Source organism: Fundulus heteroclitus, chromosome 10, assembly GCF_011125445.2.
Source record: "Fundulus heteroclitus isolate FHET01 chromosome 10, MU-UCD_Fhet_4.1, whole genome shotgun sequence".
Lineage (NCBI taxonomy): Eukaryota > Metazoa > Chordata > Actinopteri > Cyprinodontiformes > Fundulidae > Fundulus > Fundulus heteroclitus.
The window spans coordinates 32,801,879-32,820,052 of NC_046370.1; the positions used below are offsets into that span (position 1 = coordinate 32,801,879).

General features: G+C 42.1%; 1 protein-coding gene across 5 annotated transcripts in view; it reads left to right on the forward strand.

Moving 5' to 3' along the window:
• Window positions 1-18,174, forward strand: part of wu:fj29h11 (protein NO VEIN) — a 51,453-nt gene continuing 33,279 nt past the window's right edge. For 3 of the 5 annotated variants that reach the window (XM_036142551.1, XM_036142552.1, XM_036142553.1), the window contains exons 1-14: window positions 1-306; window positions 688-733; window positions 7,923-8,745; window positions 11,924-12,116; window positions 12,211-12,557; window positions 12,713-12,832; window positions 12,921-13,118; window positions 13,267-13,407; window positions 14,457-14,717; window positions 16,358-16,538; window positions 16,650-16,816; window positions 16,903-17,043; window positions 17,125-17,309; window positions 17,411-17,583. In XM_036142551.1, coding sequence (XP_035998444.1) covers window positions 219-306; window positions 688-733; window positions 7,923-8,745; window positions 11,924-12,116; window positions 12,211-12,557; window positions 12,713-12,832; window positions 12,921-13,118; window positions 13,267-13,407; window positions 14,457-14,717; window positions 16,358-16,538; window positions 16,650-16,816; window positions 16,903-17,043; window positions 17,125-17,309; window positions 17,411-17,583 — 3,064 coding nt within the window. In that variant the 5' untranslated portion in view covers window positions 1-218. Of the gene's footprint in view, window positions 307-687; window positions 734-4,623; window positions 4,698-7,922; window positions 8,746-11,923; window positions 12,117-12,210; window positions 12,558-12,712; window positions 12,833-12,920; window positions 13,119-13,266; window positions 13,408-14,456; window positions 14,718-16,357; window positions 16,539-16,649; window positions 16,817-16,902; window positions 17,044-17,124; window positions 17,310-17,410; window positions 17,584-18,174 lie in introns of those variants that run through there. The other 2 variants (XM_036142554.1, XM_036142555.1) reach the window with 2 other exon arrangements.

Consider the following 18,174-nt stretch of genomic DNA (forward strand, 5'->3'; position numbering starts at 1 on the left):
CTCGGATTACAACGTGAACGCAGCATTGCGTTAGCTTCACAGTTAGCTCCCGATGCTAAGGTTCAATAAGTTTCGCCGAAACGGCGATTATATTTCTTGCTGTCGCCTTTTTCAAAGTAGCGGCGCTGTGTCGGAGCACCCGCTATTACCTTTAAATAAGCAGCTTATGTAAATGATCCTGTTTTTATTTTTTGCTAACCTGAGACGTGCTAGCCAAGATGAATTGGCTATCGCCTCACACTGTCGGAGCAAACCCTTGCAGGCAGAGGCAACAGCCTCTCATGGATGCTGTTGCAGTAAGAGAAGGTAACAAAAGTCTGTTTTCGGGAATAGCGACGTTTCCAAAAGCTGCTCACAAACATCCAGTATTCATGCATTATACCCTTCATTATTGAATCCTTCAACCATTTCAACGGAAGTTAAAGGTCCTAGCTGTTAGTTTCTAACTGACAAATATAATTTTTCTATTATTATTGCTCTTCTAAAAGCCAATATTCACTATTCCAATGAAGTTGATCAGAGGATGACCGGAAATACAGTCTTTATTGCTTTTAGCTCACAATGTGCTGTGTCCGTTCTATGTATAGACGACACATTGCACTATGTTGTGTTTGTTATGATGCTGCTCAATAAAATCCCAGGTTACCACTTTTTTTTAACATGCCACAACTTGTTCTCATCTTCCAGAAACTTTGATGCGTCGAAAGTTCCCAAAGAAAGGGCCTAAACCAAGGTATGTCACTGGCTTCCTCTTTAAAACAAAGTTTCACACCTGCAACCAAGCAAAAATAAATACTAGTACACGTACGGCCACGTGCAGATGTGTCGTTTAGCAGCTCCTTGGTAATAAAGCAGCTATTGTATGGAGCTAAACCAGTGACAGCATGCAGCGATCTTGAAAAGAGATTTGGCATTGTAAAATCAAACACTGAAAAATCAAATATTGTTAGAAAGTAAAAACAAATGATGATATTCTCATTTTAAGCTGCAGTTTATATATATATATATATATATATATATATATATATATATATATATATATATATATATATATATATATATATATATATATATATATATATATATATATATCATTTATGATGAAAACCCTTCTTTGTCTGTAAGTATGCTCCATCCAGAACTCTTCAAGTGGCATAGTTTTAGCTTCACCTGATTCAAACTCTGTAAAAAGCACCTTTTGCTATCCGATTATTAGAGTCTTATTGGAGTCTTTATTGCCATAATGTAACCATAATGACATTTTGGTAACACACTGGCTCAGAATTCACACAGATTCACAAATAACAAACACAAGGCAGTTTAAAGGCGTGCAAATAGTCCTTTAGCGTCTGCTAAGATTTAAATGTTCAAGTCAAAAAACATGGCAGTCACTTTACCGACGATGTAAATTACTGTGCAGTTGCATGAATGTATCGGACACAACACTCCCAGAGAATTTAAATGTGTGCAAATAGTCAGTAGCAACCAAAAGATTTCCACACACTTCACTTTTCAATGTGAGCTTACGGGCAGAAAGACCTTCATCAGAGCATATTGTCATTAGCAAAAAAATTTATATTCAAGTTAGTCAATGTTCAAGTCAAAAAGACAGGTAGCAGTCAGTTTACAGGATGAGTTTGTATGTTTATCCAAATAAACACTCCACGAGAAGCTAAAAGTGTCCAAATAGACATTATCATGTGAGAGACAGTGTAATAATTCTCAATCAGTTCAAGAACATGTGGACCCAGTAGCAGGTTTGTAACCTTGTAACAGACTGTAAACTGGACTGGTGGTTTATTTGAATCTCAGCAGGGGGCGATAACCCTCACAGCTTTGGGAAAGTAGCCGTTTTTAAGTCTGTTAGTTTTTGATTTAATGTTCCTGAATCATTTACCTGATGGAAGTGGGACATCACCCATGCTAAATCCGTCCTCTCCTGCACTGCGCAGCTCCCGTACCACACTGTTATGCTGAGACACAACAAAGTCTGTTCCGTTTCAGTTTCCTGAGAAAGAAGAGCTGTTATTGGGCCTCCTTCACCAGGTGGGAGGTGATCACAGTCTAAGCACTTTGCATTGTCTTTGTACTGAATTGTGCTATATAAATAAATTTGCCTTGCCTTGCCTTGCCTAAAGCCCCATTTACACTACCCTTGTTAAACCGATCCATGCCGAGCTCGGTCCGAGCTTGGATCAGTTAACCATGCAGAGCTTGGTTCTGATGACGTTTACACACCACGCTATCTCGGTTCCTTGGTTTCCTCGCCTCCTAGTGACGATCTGCGGTACTACTGCTCTCTGGGTTTGAAGGAGGGAATCAAGCAAATAAAAATGGCGGCGCCCGTAACATTCAGGAAGTTATGTTTGGTGAGACGTTGTTGTTTGCGGCGAGTCAGGTGAAGACGGCAACCTTTGGTGAATTTACTTGACAGAGTCGGCTTTTGGGACGTGGTTAAGACAAACGAACGTCTAATAAAGATTTACAGACGCAGGAAACAATGACAGACGCTGAGGTTCATCACACTGCTAAGCAGAATCATCACTGGAAACTGTGTGTCACGGTAGGGAAGCTAGTATTTTTATGAATGTCTGAAATGTCAGCTGGCTGTGAGGAGATGACGTGGTCTGCTCATGCGCTCTTTGTTATTAGAGAACCGGGCCAGGGAAAAACCGAGCCGAACCCACACATGGAACTGGTCTGCATTTAGCGCGGTCCGGTTGTGTCTGGCTTGGTTCAGTTCAGTTTGCGTTCCATTTACACTCGATAGTTATCTCGGTTACCGAGCTCGGACTGGTCTCGGCTCGGTTAAAAAAGTGTATTGTAAACGGGCCTTAAGACCTCCTTGGTTTTGCTGATATTCAGGATCAGGTTGTTCCTGGAGCACCATTGTGTGAGACTGTAGACCTCCTCTCTGTAGTGGGTCTCATCATTGTTGGAGATGAGACCCACCACAGCGCTGTTGTCCGCAAACTTCACCACTGTGTTTGTGGGGTGGATAGCAGAACAGTCCTGGGTGAGAAGGGTGAAGGGCTGAGGACACAACCCTGTGGCGTTCCTGTGTTGAGGATCAGTGGAGCAGATGTGCGTATCCTCACCACCTGGGGTCACGACCATGTTTGTGGAGTGGATAGCAGAGCAGTCGTGGATGAAGATTTGTTAATTGATAAAATAGTCAACAGATTACCTAATTAACAAAATAATTGTTAGTCGCAGCCCTAGGTATATTCTCTACTGTTTTGCCAAAGAGGGTTGTACAGACGTTAATAAATAAATTGCTGCGTCGCTGGCATTGAATTTAGTTTTTTAACATGCATTTGCTATTAACAATGCATTTAAAATGTGCAATGAATGTTTGGATTTTTTTTTTTTTTTGGTTTAAAAAATAATCAAAACAATCGATAGATTGATCAGTGACTGAAATAATATCCATCCATCTATTTTCCGTCACGCTTGTCCATTGGTGGGTCACGATGGGTGCTGGTGCCTATCTCCAGCGTTCACTGAAATTATATATATATATATATATATATATATATATATATATACACATATATATATATATATATACATATATGTATATATATATATATACATACATATATATATATATATATATATATATATATATATATATATATATATATATATATATATATATATATATATATATGTATGTATATGTATAAAATAACTACAGCCTTAGCATATATGTGATTGTTCATGTTAACTGCGCTGTTTCTAAAAGCTTTCGTTTCATTACAAACAGAAGGAGCACATTATGATAACTGTCATTTAATGACAGTTATTTTAATAAACTCACCATAATCACATAATTTTCCTAAACTTTGTGGGACATTATTAATTACAAGTAAGGACCTCAAAAAACAAATAAGAAAAGAAAAAAAAAGCAATTTCTCATCTCTCATCTGTTTAATATAGTTATGTATGGTCCAGTACATGCGTCAAATACTTAAAAGGCCACATGTGTGTTCTGGGTTTTTAAATTTTCAAGCCTTTCTTTATCAGTGAAATTGCCATCGTCTATCCTTGATTTAAAAGAAATCGCTGCCTGGCATCTCTCGGCCAGCAGGGAACTGTAAGGTGCTCATTATTGCTTTGTGCTGAACTCTGTCCCCTCTTCCTTAGTTACGGTTTTGTTTCTCTCACTGACAGAGCACACTGAACCTGCTGTGAATCAGACAGGTCGGGCCAGGAATGTGAAACCTAAGAGCCGCCTGTTTCTTTAATCCCACATCACAGCTTGTGTTTTGTTTTGTTTTGCTCTCTCTCTCTCTTCTTGCCCTCTTCACAGATCGGCATAGCTCACGGTCTGAGTAATGACTCCTCATCAACGGCCGTCAGGAGAAGGAAAACAAAACATTTAAACGTATCAGTGCCCTCTGTCCCCCACCACACCCGTTTACTTCTGGCAGCTCTCGGTTTGCTCTCTGTGCCTTAATCCGTGTGGCGAGGCAGACGCCCCATTCCTGGGAAATGAGACTGTGGCCCCAAGCTGTTAGTTTCGCTTTCGTTTCTCCCTGAGCCAGCTGACTGTGAAACACAGAGAGCACTGATGGAGGAGGGGAGGGAAGGTGCGGAGGGGGGGTATATAACCCAAAGGAGGAAGCTTGCTGGTCATTGTTGGATCTGGTTAAAGAGGCGCACCGCACATGTGGTTTGGGTTAAAGGAAAAGGTGAGAACAATGATTTTATGCTACGCTGCTTATGAAGTTGTTGTTGTTGCTGTTGTTATTGTTTGAAGCTGGGGCTAGCATGAGATACTAAGAGGCTGTAGGCTTGTTTTAAAAGAAGTTGTTCACCTTGTCGGGTAATGGAAAGTGGATCTTGAGTGTTTTCTCTTAATCTAAACCAGTATAAAATGCTTTCACGTTCTGTTGGCTCAAAGTGCGTCATTTGTCCTCAGACCTGTTATGTTGTGACAGTAATGACTGCAATACAACCACATTTCCTATTTACAGTTTCATTCAGTAAAAGAGCATGCTGATAAATGTATCTACAGGTCGTGAGCTGAAAGGTGTTTGCAGCAGATGTGATTCAGTTCCTCTTCCGTCTTTCCCTAACACGCGGCTTTGCTAATTTAAAGTGGTCGTCTGTATTTACACGTCTGGAATGCAGACCTGACAGGTAACAAATGGAAACATCTGTTCCTTGGGGGCTCAGTTTTTTGTTGTTGTATCTCAGAAGTTGTTGTCTGCCCAGTTTGGCCCTTTCACTGCCATTTTTGACTCCTCTTTTTTATTATTTTTTTGTGTTTTCCAGATGCAGAGAAGGAAAGGTTGGGGTTTTATTTAATCTCTTTACCAACACATTGTGGTTTCTTTTATGAGCAAAAGCAGACAGGGTCCTTTCTGCTTAGATGACAATCTGTTGACTTCCTGTGGTAGCATTCATCTAATTCAGTTTTATTGTTGCTACTTTATATGCCAATTTGAATTATAATCTTGTTTTGAAGTGATTATAAACGTCCTTTTTGTCTTTTAATTGGATTTTGCTTGTTGTTATATTGTAACATTGTTTTATAATTCAAATATAAAGTCTATGAGCAGTCTGTCTCTCCCTGCTCTTTATGGTTTGGAGATTCTCTTCAAGTGTAATTACACATATACAGTATAGGCATCTTAAATTATGATTCTATCTCTTTTAAACTTCCTATTAAGCAATTCATACAAACGTTTAAAGGAACAATAAGTACCGTAATAATGACATCCAGTGGTTAAAATCGGAACAATACATACAGAATGTCTTTCCACAGAGACCCGCCATTAACTCGACGGTTTGTTGTTGCTGTGAAATCCTGCTGAATTTTTTATTTACATGGGACAAGTCTATGATGTATTCTGTTTTATTTCTGGTCCACTTCTCTTACTGGCTTCCATGTTTGCAAGCTGCTGATTTAAAAAAGGCTGCGCTTTGTGTTGGGAACCCTGGGAACTTTCATATGATTGGCTCAGGAACCAGGAAGTAAACACGGGCTACACTCTGAACCGAAGTAGCTACAGACCGTACTTCTAGGTTTGAATGGGGAAAAACGTGACTAAGACATTATAGATGGAGAAGATTGTTTATAGATAATGTTACTTCAATCCCAGGTGACAAATGAGAATGATTTTGGTTACTTTTACTGTAAATATCTTACTTATAGCTCCTTTAAGGAAATATAAATTGTATTATTAGGTCTCTTTCTTTTGCGGCTAACAAAGAATTGGCTGTGTAAATTTCTTGTCCTCGCCTGGTGAAGATGCAATGTAGATAAATGTTGCATCACTGTGTTAACATGCTCTTTGTAGGGTTGTCATTAAGCAATAGGTGCCTATCTGCCTTTCCTATAGGCTTAATTGGAAGAGACAACGCCTTAGGAAAATAGTACCATTGTTATATGTCAAATTCCTTAGAATTATAGGCGTTAAAAATACAAAACTACTTTTGGCATTATTGTTTTTGTTTTTCTCCTGCTCAGTAAAACTAACCGTGCAATATTCTAACTAAAGAAGCAAAGCCGTCTAATTTTTGTAGAAAAGGGACCTGTAAATTGTTGTAGATCTGAAACAAAGAAAGGCTCTCGGATGGTTGCTGTCTTAAAAGTAAGGCATTGTAGTTAATTACACGCATTTTTTTGGACCAACTATGTCCTATTGTTTTGGTCCAGAATTTCAGCAGGGTCACTCTTTTGTCAACAAAGTTTGCTGTATTTCGCCCGGTTTCATTAGCGCACACGCTCAGGTCTGCCTTGTTTTATTTACCATGAAGAGATTAACATCTTTTGTTGTGCTTAACATTTTCCATTTTAAGAAACTTTAATTCATCACTGAAAATGATGCCTGAAAAATGGGCGATTAAAACTATTTTTTCTAAAAAGGGTCAATATCAGTATCAACCGCCTATGCTGGCAGGCCATTCCTGAATCGGGTTTAGGACCAGAATTATTGTAATGGGCAACAATTTGAACACCATGATCAGAGCACGCTGAGAGTTGTGGGGACCTCTTAGTGATGAAAAAGAGAGGAGAGTGCGGATTGATATTAGCCCCTATTAACTCCTTCATAATGTAACGCAAGGTAAGTTGAAACAGACCCCTTAATAAATCGAACATCGAACATTAGCCATTTGTATTAGGACTTTTTAAGTTGTTATTTCCTGAATATTAAACTTTACTGTCTTTTGCTCGTTTTACAGTAACAAAGCTATAGTAAGCTTGCATTAGTTGGATAATTAGTCAGGCTACCTGCTCGGTTAAACCCACCATTCAGCTGCAACTATTGTTTTAAATCAGCTTGGACTTAATAATAGTGATAGGTGGCGCTCTTTAGGTTTTCCGCACCATGACTGCATTTGTTTTGTCGCTACCAGAAAATCTTTTCCAGAAAGAGCAACGTATATTAGCTCACTTTCAGCCAGCTAGCAGGCAGTGCCCAGCAGGGGTAGGGGAGGCGTTTAGTCTGATGAAAACCTTGATCCCTATGACTCTTTTCTTGCTTCTCATTAAAATTATTTAAAACTGTTGGGAGTAGTTTGAGGGGGGAAAAAATTAGCTTTTTAAAATCTTTACGGTTTTATTATTCGGTTTAGACGTAGGATGGGGAAAGAGGAGACATCAGTGGAACCGCCGGCTGCAGGGACAAGGAGAGGTTGTCATAGGCTGTCTCTGGTGATGGTATAAAATCGGCTGCCAGGGAACCGTTCACACTGAGCGACCCCATACTGGAGACTCAGGCAAACAACCAAATACCTTTTTTAGAAGTTGGATGCGAGATTCTTACACTGGATTCCGGTCTTTGTTTTCTTTGCTTAATATATTCATTTCTTCTGAAATGTCTTATTTTGGTTTCATTCTTCCATAGCTTAATACATCCTGCTGTTCAGTACTTCTTCATTAACGGAGGTCTCTTTTCCCTCTCTAGTGAGATGGAGGACGTCCTGGAAAACGTAGTTGCTTTGGTGAGGCAGCACCCGGATGGGATACCACTGAAAAAACTGTCCATGTACTACAACCAGACATACCGCACTAACCTGGCTATACGGGACTTAAACTTCACCTCCAACCTGAGCATGGTTTCCTCTCTGGAAGACCTGGTAGTTGAGGGGCAGCTGGTGTTTCACAAGGATCATCGTCCTCAAAGCCCGGATGCTGCTGGAGCTGAATGCAGGCCACCGGCGCCTCAACCCGAGGCAGTGACAAAAGCTAAAAAGAAAGAGAAAAAGACTGAAAAGGCTCTCCAAAATGTTGTTGACTTGATAAAGGAACTTCCCGAGGGGATTCCCCTGGAGAACGTGGCAATAGTCTACCGCCAGAAATACAAGAAGAAGTTGTCCCCGCCTGCTTTGGGTTTCCAAACTGTGTCACGTATGGTAGAATCGCTGAAAGAGGATCTGGTTTTGCAGGGGGAGATGGTCTTCCATAGGATGTACCTCCCTGAAAGTCGGCCTGCAGCGGGAACGTCAACAAAGATCAAAGTAGGCAGTCGCCCCCAAACTCCAAAGACACCAGACAGCCTGAAGGAGAGCAGGAGCAGTCACCCAGGTAATCAAGTAGCCGCGTCCCTGTGGGAGAAGAGCCCTCACGGTGTGTCCGTCCCTCAGTCGGGGGTGAACCTTATCGGCTCCCCTTTGATGGCCTCTGGCTCTTCGTCCTCAGCCCACATCATTTTTGGGAGCCCACCGGTTGCTGCCTCCCCGCCAGCCAAGCCTCTGACCCAAGACCAGCTGTTCGGGCGAGTGTTGGAGGTGAGATTTACCAACTTTTACTTAAACATAATCCTCCATTGACTTGACATGCGAGTCAGTTAAATGAGTCGCAGAATAGAAAAACATGAAGACAATCTCAAACACCTAAAACATTCATTAAACAACACAATGAAGAGAGACAACAGGGGTAAATCTTGCAAGGAGACCAGCAGAGAGATTCATTCTGTTACATCTCTCGTCTGTTCTGGCATCAACTCTGCCGCTTCCTTACTTTTATTATCTCAAAGAGGGAGGACCCTAGTTACACTTGCAGAGCTTAAGGAAGGAGGAAACATACTTTAGTGTGACCTTTGACATCATAAACTAGCAGTTTCAGGTATACAGAACAACCTTGACAATTGACCATTCAGTGACCAGGAAAGGGAGGGTGCACACATGGCTGGGTGCGATTCATCACAGATAAGATAGAGCTTTATGAAAATAATCAACATTTATGGTGAGGCTGTTTCTTGCACCAGGCCTTACTCTGTTAGCCTCGTGAGACCATCCTGATCTCGCGAGCTTTCAAGGTTTCACTCGCAGATCAGTCTGGATACTCTCCGTTAAAGAAAATTTGGAGCCGTTCACCAAACGAACGTCCAATCAGCGTTGGCTTTGAGGCGGGTTGAGGTGTGACGCAACCGGAAGCGCGTCAGTTCAGTCTAAACAACATGGCGGCTTCAGCCGATGAAACTAGCGTTAGCGTGGCTATCGAGCAAGTTTTATCGGAATTACAGAGTATTTATTTGCTGAGCTAACGAGCCTTTACCTGCAGCAGCAAGAGTAGCTTGGCTTGTGGTTGTGTTTTCGTCGTCGCTCTGTTACGAGCGACGACGAATCTGATTGGTTTATTTGGCCCGTCTATCACCAACATAGGCCAATCAGCTAACCAGTATTTTCGCCCCTTCCCAAAATTACTTCCACGGAAGGTTTCCAGATGGATATGCGGAGCAAATCTATCTGGCGGAGTCAGGTAATTACTCTGTAACATAGGAGAGAGAAATATCAGTTAAATGAAATAAACACTTTGGTGTCTGAATAAACTCAAACCTTAAAACCTTTTCAATGGTAATGAGTAAATACATGATAGATGCAATAAACGTAGTAAATAAAAATAAAACATATAGAATAGTAAAAATAATTCCATCAACTGCTTCCTGTACTGCTTTAGGGTTAGCTCCTTGGTAGATAGATAAACACGTCTCAGTTGTGATGCAGCTAGGTGCTGTTTACATGCAGTCCAGTTTACAGAAATGTCGTGAAAAGATTTTGTAAGATCACCTTGAAATACCTCAGGTCACTGAGTTTCATAACTTCCTTTTACGTAACGGGCAGATTACTGGATCTTTGCAGACATAGTTCCTCATGACAGATTTTTTAACACAAATATCAACCTGAAATATCGGTCGACCTCTACATTGCACACACTAACAAGGTTCACAGAGGATTCAGAAGAGGAAGAGCCCCACTAAAAATAGCAGAAGATGGTAGAGAAAAGTTGCATTTATCCTTTATGCCATACTGAACCAAACTAGAGTGTTTGTTGCTTATAAACCTAATCTCAGCCTAAAATGATGGTAACTCTGCTCATTGTGCGCAGTGGCAGGATAAATATGGGCCACATAACTATCCCAGTTCAAGTTCTTTTACACCCAAACTGTCACATTACTCTAGATATTGGTAACTTTAGGCGAGTAGCTATTTTGTTGTAGCCATGTCCTGACTTATGGACATCAGCACAGATCTGAGTTGGATGGCTTGTTTTCTAGTTTTTCCCGTTTTGATGAGTGGGCAGGAGGAACGGATCTTCACCTTTTGTCCTTTTTAAACCCCAGGGAAGCAGCAATTTGTGAATTAGTATTCATATGTTCCTACGCAGCCATTGAAATGTGGGCTCTAAGTTCTTGTTCAGTGGTTTTATAGGAAACAGGATGGATTCCAATAAAAAGTGTTTGTTGTTAAAGCCCCATTGTGTAAGATTTTCACACTGGCGCACCATCTAGTGGTGAATGAATTACAAACAACCTCTCCTTTAAACGTGTAATAACGACTACAGAAGCCGCAGCGTATCATAAATGTATTAGCTGTTGCTAATAGCTAATAGCTACGGTCATTGTGTGATATGGTTTTTGGTACTGTTGCCAAGTCCACTTGTTTTTTTTCTAAAGTCACTTGTAAATCCAGCGAGTCGAGGTTTTTTTGGACTCGTCTCTGAACGTGCTGTCGCTCTAATAAAGCAACTATAAACATCAGTAAAGAGACCCGTTGTTGCTGCTGCACTACAGACAGAGAACGGGTTGGCCGATCTCCCTCCGCCTCTCCATGTACACACATACTAGAGGGAGAAAGGAAGGGGCGAGCAAATGAACCGTCTCTACCATTAGGACAGGGAAGTTGCTGGACCACAGTGCCCTGTTTCTAACATAACGGCAAAAATAAACTAAAATAGATTGTTATTTTGAATTAACTTATCTGCTGTCCATCAGAAAGCCACCAATCCATTTTAAATCCACGCTCATGAATTATCTCCACCTGGTAATAATAGCTGTGCTGATATAATTTCTCCTGGTTATTACTTATTTTTCTTATCTTGGTTACATTCTCTATCCTTTCGCTTGGCAAAGAGTATGGATGGTCCTCCATTTCGACAGATAATGGCAAATAGAATGATCTACGGTCGTCTTTTTTTGTTTTTTACTCCTCCTCCACCGACAGCACATATTCATATAGGCGACAGCTAGAGATGGCTGACAGGTTTGGCCCCTTTCAGTTTCTGAAATCAGAAATGGCGACGCAACATGACGCCTCCCAGTGGGTACACCGACACCTGTGTGTTTATAAACTACTAATTCTAAGTTATGAGAACGCTTTTATGTTAGATCTGAGGTTATTAGACTTTGCCGGAATATGTATTTATAAAAGCAATACTTGATTTTTGCTAATTAAAAGCCAAATTAGTTACACACCGTCCCTTTAACAAATATTTCTTAACATGGGGTATTTTCCTACCCATTGGGTATATGTACCCAACTTTTCTAAATTTTTTCAGTAGATAATTGTTGTGCAATAAAAGAAATGTGTTGACTTTAAACCATTTGAACAGAGTGCCAGTAAGTGTAGGTGGGCGTGCTGTATCTGCATTTGAAAACTCATCAGCAGCTTCACTAATGTGCTCCAGATAATAAAGACCTACAAACTAGCAACTCCAACGATGGAGCAGCTCCACACCTACTACCCTCAGATGTTCGGCGAGCCATTCCCACTCAGGCAGTACATGACCTTGTATGACAACGTGGAAGCTGGGAAGAAGCTGTCGGCTCCGGCTGAATCTGCAGCAAATTCCAAGGCCGACGCATGGCAGACGAGCAAAGGTAGCCACACGTGGCAGCTTTCAGGTTTCAACATAATCCACGTTTTTGTTGCCCCTAACTGAAAAAAAGAAAATGCTGCCATCCTTTCATTCAGCAACACAGAATCGTAAAGAGGGCGCCGCTGAAGAGCCGAGCCTGCTCTTGGAGCAGGACTTCCCAGTGCTGGGGGCGAGCGCGCCAGCGGCCAAAGAGAAGAAAAGCAAAGCGAAAGAAGACAGCCAGAGAGAGGCCGGCGCGGCCGTCTTCAGAGAGAGGCATTACGCCCAGCAGAGGGAGGTCCACGGAGGCAACATGCGGGCCTTGGAGGCCATGGAGGAGGACAACGAAGATCCGAGGTCGAGGAGGAGGAACAGGTCCGTGGATCCGGAATGGATCAACAGCGTGACGGAGAGCGCGATACGAGAAATCGCCTCTGAGGGAGAGCTCGTCACGAAAGAAAAGGTGAGGTGGAACAAAGGCAAAAATCCCTCCTTTTTCCTGTTTTTGGCTAATCCCTTTGGTGGAAGTAGGAAAACTGATAAGGATCACGTTATATTAGGTAAAGCTGACAATGCACTGTTCCTTTTCCTTTTCCCGCTCCCAACAACTCCTCCTAGGTGATATCCCGAGTCTGCAGAATGATTCCCACTTTAGACCCGGGAATGCTGAAACCTTGGACAGTTCCTGCTCTGAAAGACCTGCTGTACCTCACCAGAGAGATCAACATGTTCATAGAGGTGGGCACACACATATGTTTGGCATTTTCTCCTTAGTGTTGGAGTGTTAAGCTGCTGTGTTGAGAATAGGTTTTGCTCTCTGTGTAAGGCTGCTGAGGCAGTGACATCCATCTGTACGCTGTATGAGCTGGGTCAAATGCTGGCGGGCCTGAAGGACAAGAAGTGCTACCAGGAGCTGAACCTGGGGCCCCTGTGCAAGCTCCCTCTCGTGCATCGCATGTTCAAGATCGACAGCAACACTAAAGACGACGACATCCACGAGATCGAGACCGTGCACATCTTAAAGGTGCTGATCAAGAAAGTCCATGTTAAAGTGGACCAAGTGGCACCAGACCAGATAATCAGCATTTTAAAAACTGATGATTTAGGAGTTCTCAGGCTTTACTTTGATATTAACGTCTGATGTTGCTTGTTTTTTTTTTGTTTTTTTTTAGCAAATTAACATTTTTAGGAGGAAGCATTTGAAGCAAAGGTTAGACCTGGCGGACTTTATGAAGCATCTGGCTGATCACTACAACTGTGAGTCTCCGTATGAGCTGGGGATCAGGATACACAGCTTTGGTCTGCCCATTTCGGTAAGACTCTGGACATTCTGCAGTAACCATTACCTGCTGGTTGACTAACTCCTCTCTGCGTTTATTTGAATTGATGGCGGCTCTCTTTGTCCATTTGAAGTCAGTAACTTAGCAGAATTAGTCAGGTGTCTGAGAGGACAGGGGGTTTTTAGGCCACAAACCTGTGAATAGACGAAAGCAGACGGAAGTAAACCAAAAAGTAACTCAACGTAAAATTTATCGGGGCTGGCAGAGCAACATTTGATCCGATAAAAAGTTTTAATTCTGCCACACAGAGATGACAAGCAAGACTTCCAACTTGTATTTCTGGCTTGTTTTACAGGAACTATGCTTCTTTGAGTTGTTTTAGTAAACACTGACCGAAATTAATACTTGAAACGTTAATTAGTAAAACCAATTTGTGTATTTACCTCCATGTGCCATAGGAAAGTTCTGATCTGGATGTCATTTCAGGACACTTGATGCTGATACCAAGTGCAAACCTAACACGGTGTTTCCCTTACCATTCTACAAGCCAACAAAAACTCTGGCAGATCTAGATTTAACGAGATTTTGATCCCACCAAAAGGTAGAAAGGAAGGGAGGCAGGTATCTTTCAAAATAAAACCATGTATAAAGATACATCATAGGCATAGAAACATTAAAAGAGAGACAGAAAGATGGATATATAAGAGAAAGAGATATTAATGGAAAGTTAAGTGGAAGGAGAATCTTAGCAACCCCCATCCCCGACCCCAAAAAAAAAAAAATCTCAGTATTACGTCACATTTTTGGTTGCGATTGTGTCAGATGAAGCCGCCTGACGCCAACCTTGCTTTGAACGTCACACAATCGAATGACTCATGTTTCAGCAGCTCTCTATGTAGCTATAAGAAGTAATTTGTTAGACCTCTCATGTTAGAAAATGTACACATAACTCATTAATGTGCTATCAATCAAAGTCCACAAGCAGAAGTCATGTACTTTTATTTGGTCATGGGGGAAAAAGGTTTTCTTGTATTCAATCTGCATAACCAGGTCTTATTTCCAACTTTGTCTGCCCTCTGAAGAGCCTGATCAAGGTGAGCCGATGTGAGCAAACCATCTTGGAGCGTGCCAGAGAGGTCATCCAGAAGGAGCTGGAGGAGGAGACCATGGAGCGGCTGAAAAAAATCAAGAAGAGTGTTTTAGAACCGATGCAAGGCGTGGGTTCTTTCTCCTCCACAGGAAACTCCGATCTGAGGAAAAAGTATGCCTCTATGACGGCAGCTGACGTCGTGCTGGAGGTCTTTTCAAACGCCCAGGGAGTGTTTAGCTCCAGGATGGCCAAGGTGGGTGCCAGACACTGACAGATGCACTCTATTAACGGGAGAGGTAGGAGATATCAGCCTCTCTTTCCCCAGTCGGTCTTTAATTCACTGCTCACAACTGCAGGGAGGTAAATCTGCTAAGTCTTAACATGAGCCCTCAGGGCAGCTTTTCAGACTCAAGCTCATTAAAAAAATACCCCCCATTATCTCATAACCCTTAACGACGTTGCAAAACTGCCTGATTCGACTTGTACACAGGGCTTCGACTTTAATCAGAGGATGTGAGCTTCCAGGTTTCCGCTGGAGGATTATTATTACTATTAGGAATCCATCCTAATTATGGTGCAGTTTGTGGTACAACAGTTGTTAAAATATGTCAGTCTGAAGTCTCTTCATTTATATAAAATCTAGAAACTTAAAAAAAACAACCAAAGCCAAACCCACAAACAAAAAAAAACATAGTTTAGGTTAAATACAACCTCAGATGAACAGAACACATGTTTATCTTTTACAGTTTTAATTGTATTTAATAAAATATGAGCCATGGAAGAAAAAAAACGGCATGATAAACCAAGGCGACCCTTAACTACATTAAATGTTTTACATGGTTAAGTAGCCGCCAAGCGCTGTTTAACAAATCCACCTGATTAACTGATGAGAAGCGCCAGCTCCTATAGAAGAGTTAAAACTTCCTATTTATCTGAAATTCAAAAATAGAAATGTATAACGTGATCTAATGAATCACATTTCAAAGAGAAAGTAATAAATTATTGCTGCTGCCGAATATATCGTATCATTATTATTACTGTCATTATTTAAATGCTATCTTTACCAGATATGTGTTGGTATTTTGATTTTGATACTAAGACTTTGGCAAAAACACAGAATGAACAGCTGCTAACGTATTGCACAGAGCAATATGCTTTTTTTCTGTTCTGCTCTTCAAATATAAGCTGATATTAGCTGGTAAGTTAGTCAGGCTATTGTTGATGGTCGGCTGGTTAACGTGCGAATCGTAGTTTGCCGACTACAAACACCTTAATAACTGAATAGTGGCTCTCCTCTATTTTCCACACCTTGGCCGTCTGTGTTTTTGGTAACTGCATACAGTTTAAAACATTTTTCTTATCAGTGATGGAATAGGAAGCCTTTTTCAGCCAGCTGACAGGCAGGAGGGGAACTCTAAGCTTCGTAGTGCCGAAAAAAAAGTCACCCACTCTGGCACTTCGCCCATCAACATTAAAAAGGATTTTAAAGCCAAGAATGGTACAACAGAATGTTGTTTTTTGTGATTTTGAAACTTTGGCATTTTAAAAACGTTCCCGTTTGTGCCGGTACCGTGGTCTTTAAATCAGGGCCCCCTGTCCTGCATGTTTCAGATGGGTCTCTGTTCCAGCTCCGCTGATTCAAATGGTTGCATGACCTCCTCTCCAGCCGTCAAGTGGGGTTGCACATCATTGCATTTTTACTGACCTCGCCTCATTATTAGACCTGGTGTCCATGGCTGCATGATACAGGGATGTAGAGGTTTATAGGATACTGTAGGTCACACATTAGCTGCTTTCAGCTGCGTTACAGCATCATCACCTCGTCAGCTAATGTTGACTCAGTCAAATGGAAACGCTTCCTAACACGGAGCCGCGTCTCTTTTGCTCACCCAGCACGTCCAGAGCTTCCTCGTGGAGGTGTCGGCTGATCGGCTGGCAAGAGCTCTGTTCCAGCTGGCCGTCTGCGGAGGCTCTCTGGCTGTCCCGCAGGACCTGGTGCTCAAAGACAAGACCCCCAAAACGTCTGCAGAGGCTAAGACAGGCGACCCAGCTGCACCAGCCCTCCCCAGCGAAGGTCTCTAACCAGAAAATGATAACGCTGCCATTAATATAGCGTCGTCTGATGACTTGTCTTTCAGCCAGAGTTGGCTACAGTTAACGGATGTGTATGGTTCGTGTCTCGCAGCTAAAGTGAAGCAGTATGTCAAAGAGCAGCTGGGTGCTCAGAAGTCAGTCGTCACCCTGGCAAACATCGCGGCTCTGGAGAAGAAGCTGGCCAAACACTTTCACGTCAAGGATTTCTTCTCCTTAGAGCAAGGAACCTTCCTGGACTTCCTGGTCAAACACATTCAGGTATTTCTCCGACCTCCTGCGTGTATCTGAAGGCAGCTGGAAAGCCCTGACTGCTGACATCTCTCCCGCTCGCCGTCTGTGTGCAGCTGCTGCAGGAGACTCTAGGATCCGCTCTGTTCCTGGGAACCAACGTCGAGCTGACAGGCAGTGGCTTCAGACCCAGCAGACAGGATGTGTTTGAATTCATCAAGCAGTGCGGCACCACATCCTCCAGCGGTCCAGATGAAGTGAGTGGCTCAAAGGCTCGAAAAACGCTCCTTGTTGTTAAAGTAGAGAGCAGTAAATGATGTCCTAATTCATCTGGCCAGCTCGCTCACATTGAGGCAGCGCTGAGGTCCCACTACAGGATCCGGGACAGTCGGGACCTCGGCTATGGGACCCTGCACATGCTGGCCGACTTGGTCAAGAGGCAAAGAGAGCTTATTGGAGGAGGAGGGGGACTGAGCCCCGTTTACTACGAGTCGGCTCTGCTTGCCAAAAACAGCAAATCAAGGTTGGAGTCGTCACATTTCTCAGCTGATTTGGGAATAGGAATGTCAAATAAATGCTTGTTTCTACTTCCATCTAATTTAACATTTTCTTTCCCTTAAAAAGCGTTGAAAGTGGCTATGAGTCAGTGGGACGCCTGGGTGACATGTCTAAAGACCAGGCCCTGGCCAGCCTGCTCTCATGTCCTCTCCTGGAGGATTTAAACAACTGGAGCCAATGGGAGCTGATCTTTAAACCCCTGCACGGCCCCCTAAAAGACTTCATCGAAAGAAACGCAGGTACAGTGCCGTGCCCCTGTTTATTTTCATTTACTTTTAGCATTACAGCCGCCGGCTTCAGTGCCTTATTTTGGGATTTTACCTGATAGATTAACACAAAGTAGTGCATAATTGGGAAGTGGAAGCAAAACGATACGCGGTTTTCAAAACATATTTCAAATAAAAATCAATGAAGCGTTTGTATTATCGCCTTCATTCTGAAAACATTTCAGCACAGCCAGTTGTCTGTAGACGTTACCTAATTAGTAAATAGTATGTAATTTAGTTTCATTATAAAACCATCTTCTAAGGTTTGAACATCTTACAAAGCACTTCTCAGCCCATCTCCTTTATTTGCCTGAAGTTTTAAGAGTTTGTGTACCCGGCAGCTCCTTCAGCTTTTTTTTAATCTTCCAAGGACTAAACACCAGGCTAGGGTTTATGGTTAATCCTAACCATCCGTGCCATCACCGATCCGCGCCTGTTTAAAATCAAATTGAAGATGTATATGTTCCTTTGCATATTCCTTTTGTGTGTTTTCCGTTACCTTTTTGAGTGTTTTTTATGATTTTATAGTTATGCACTTTGTCCTCCTTCTTTGGATGTTTTAAA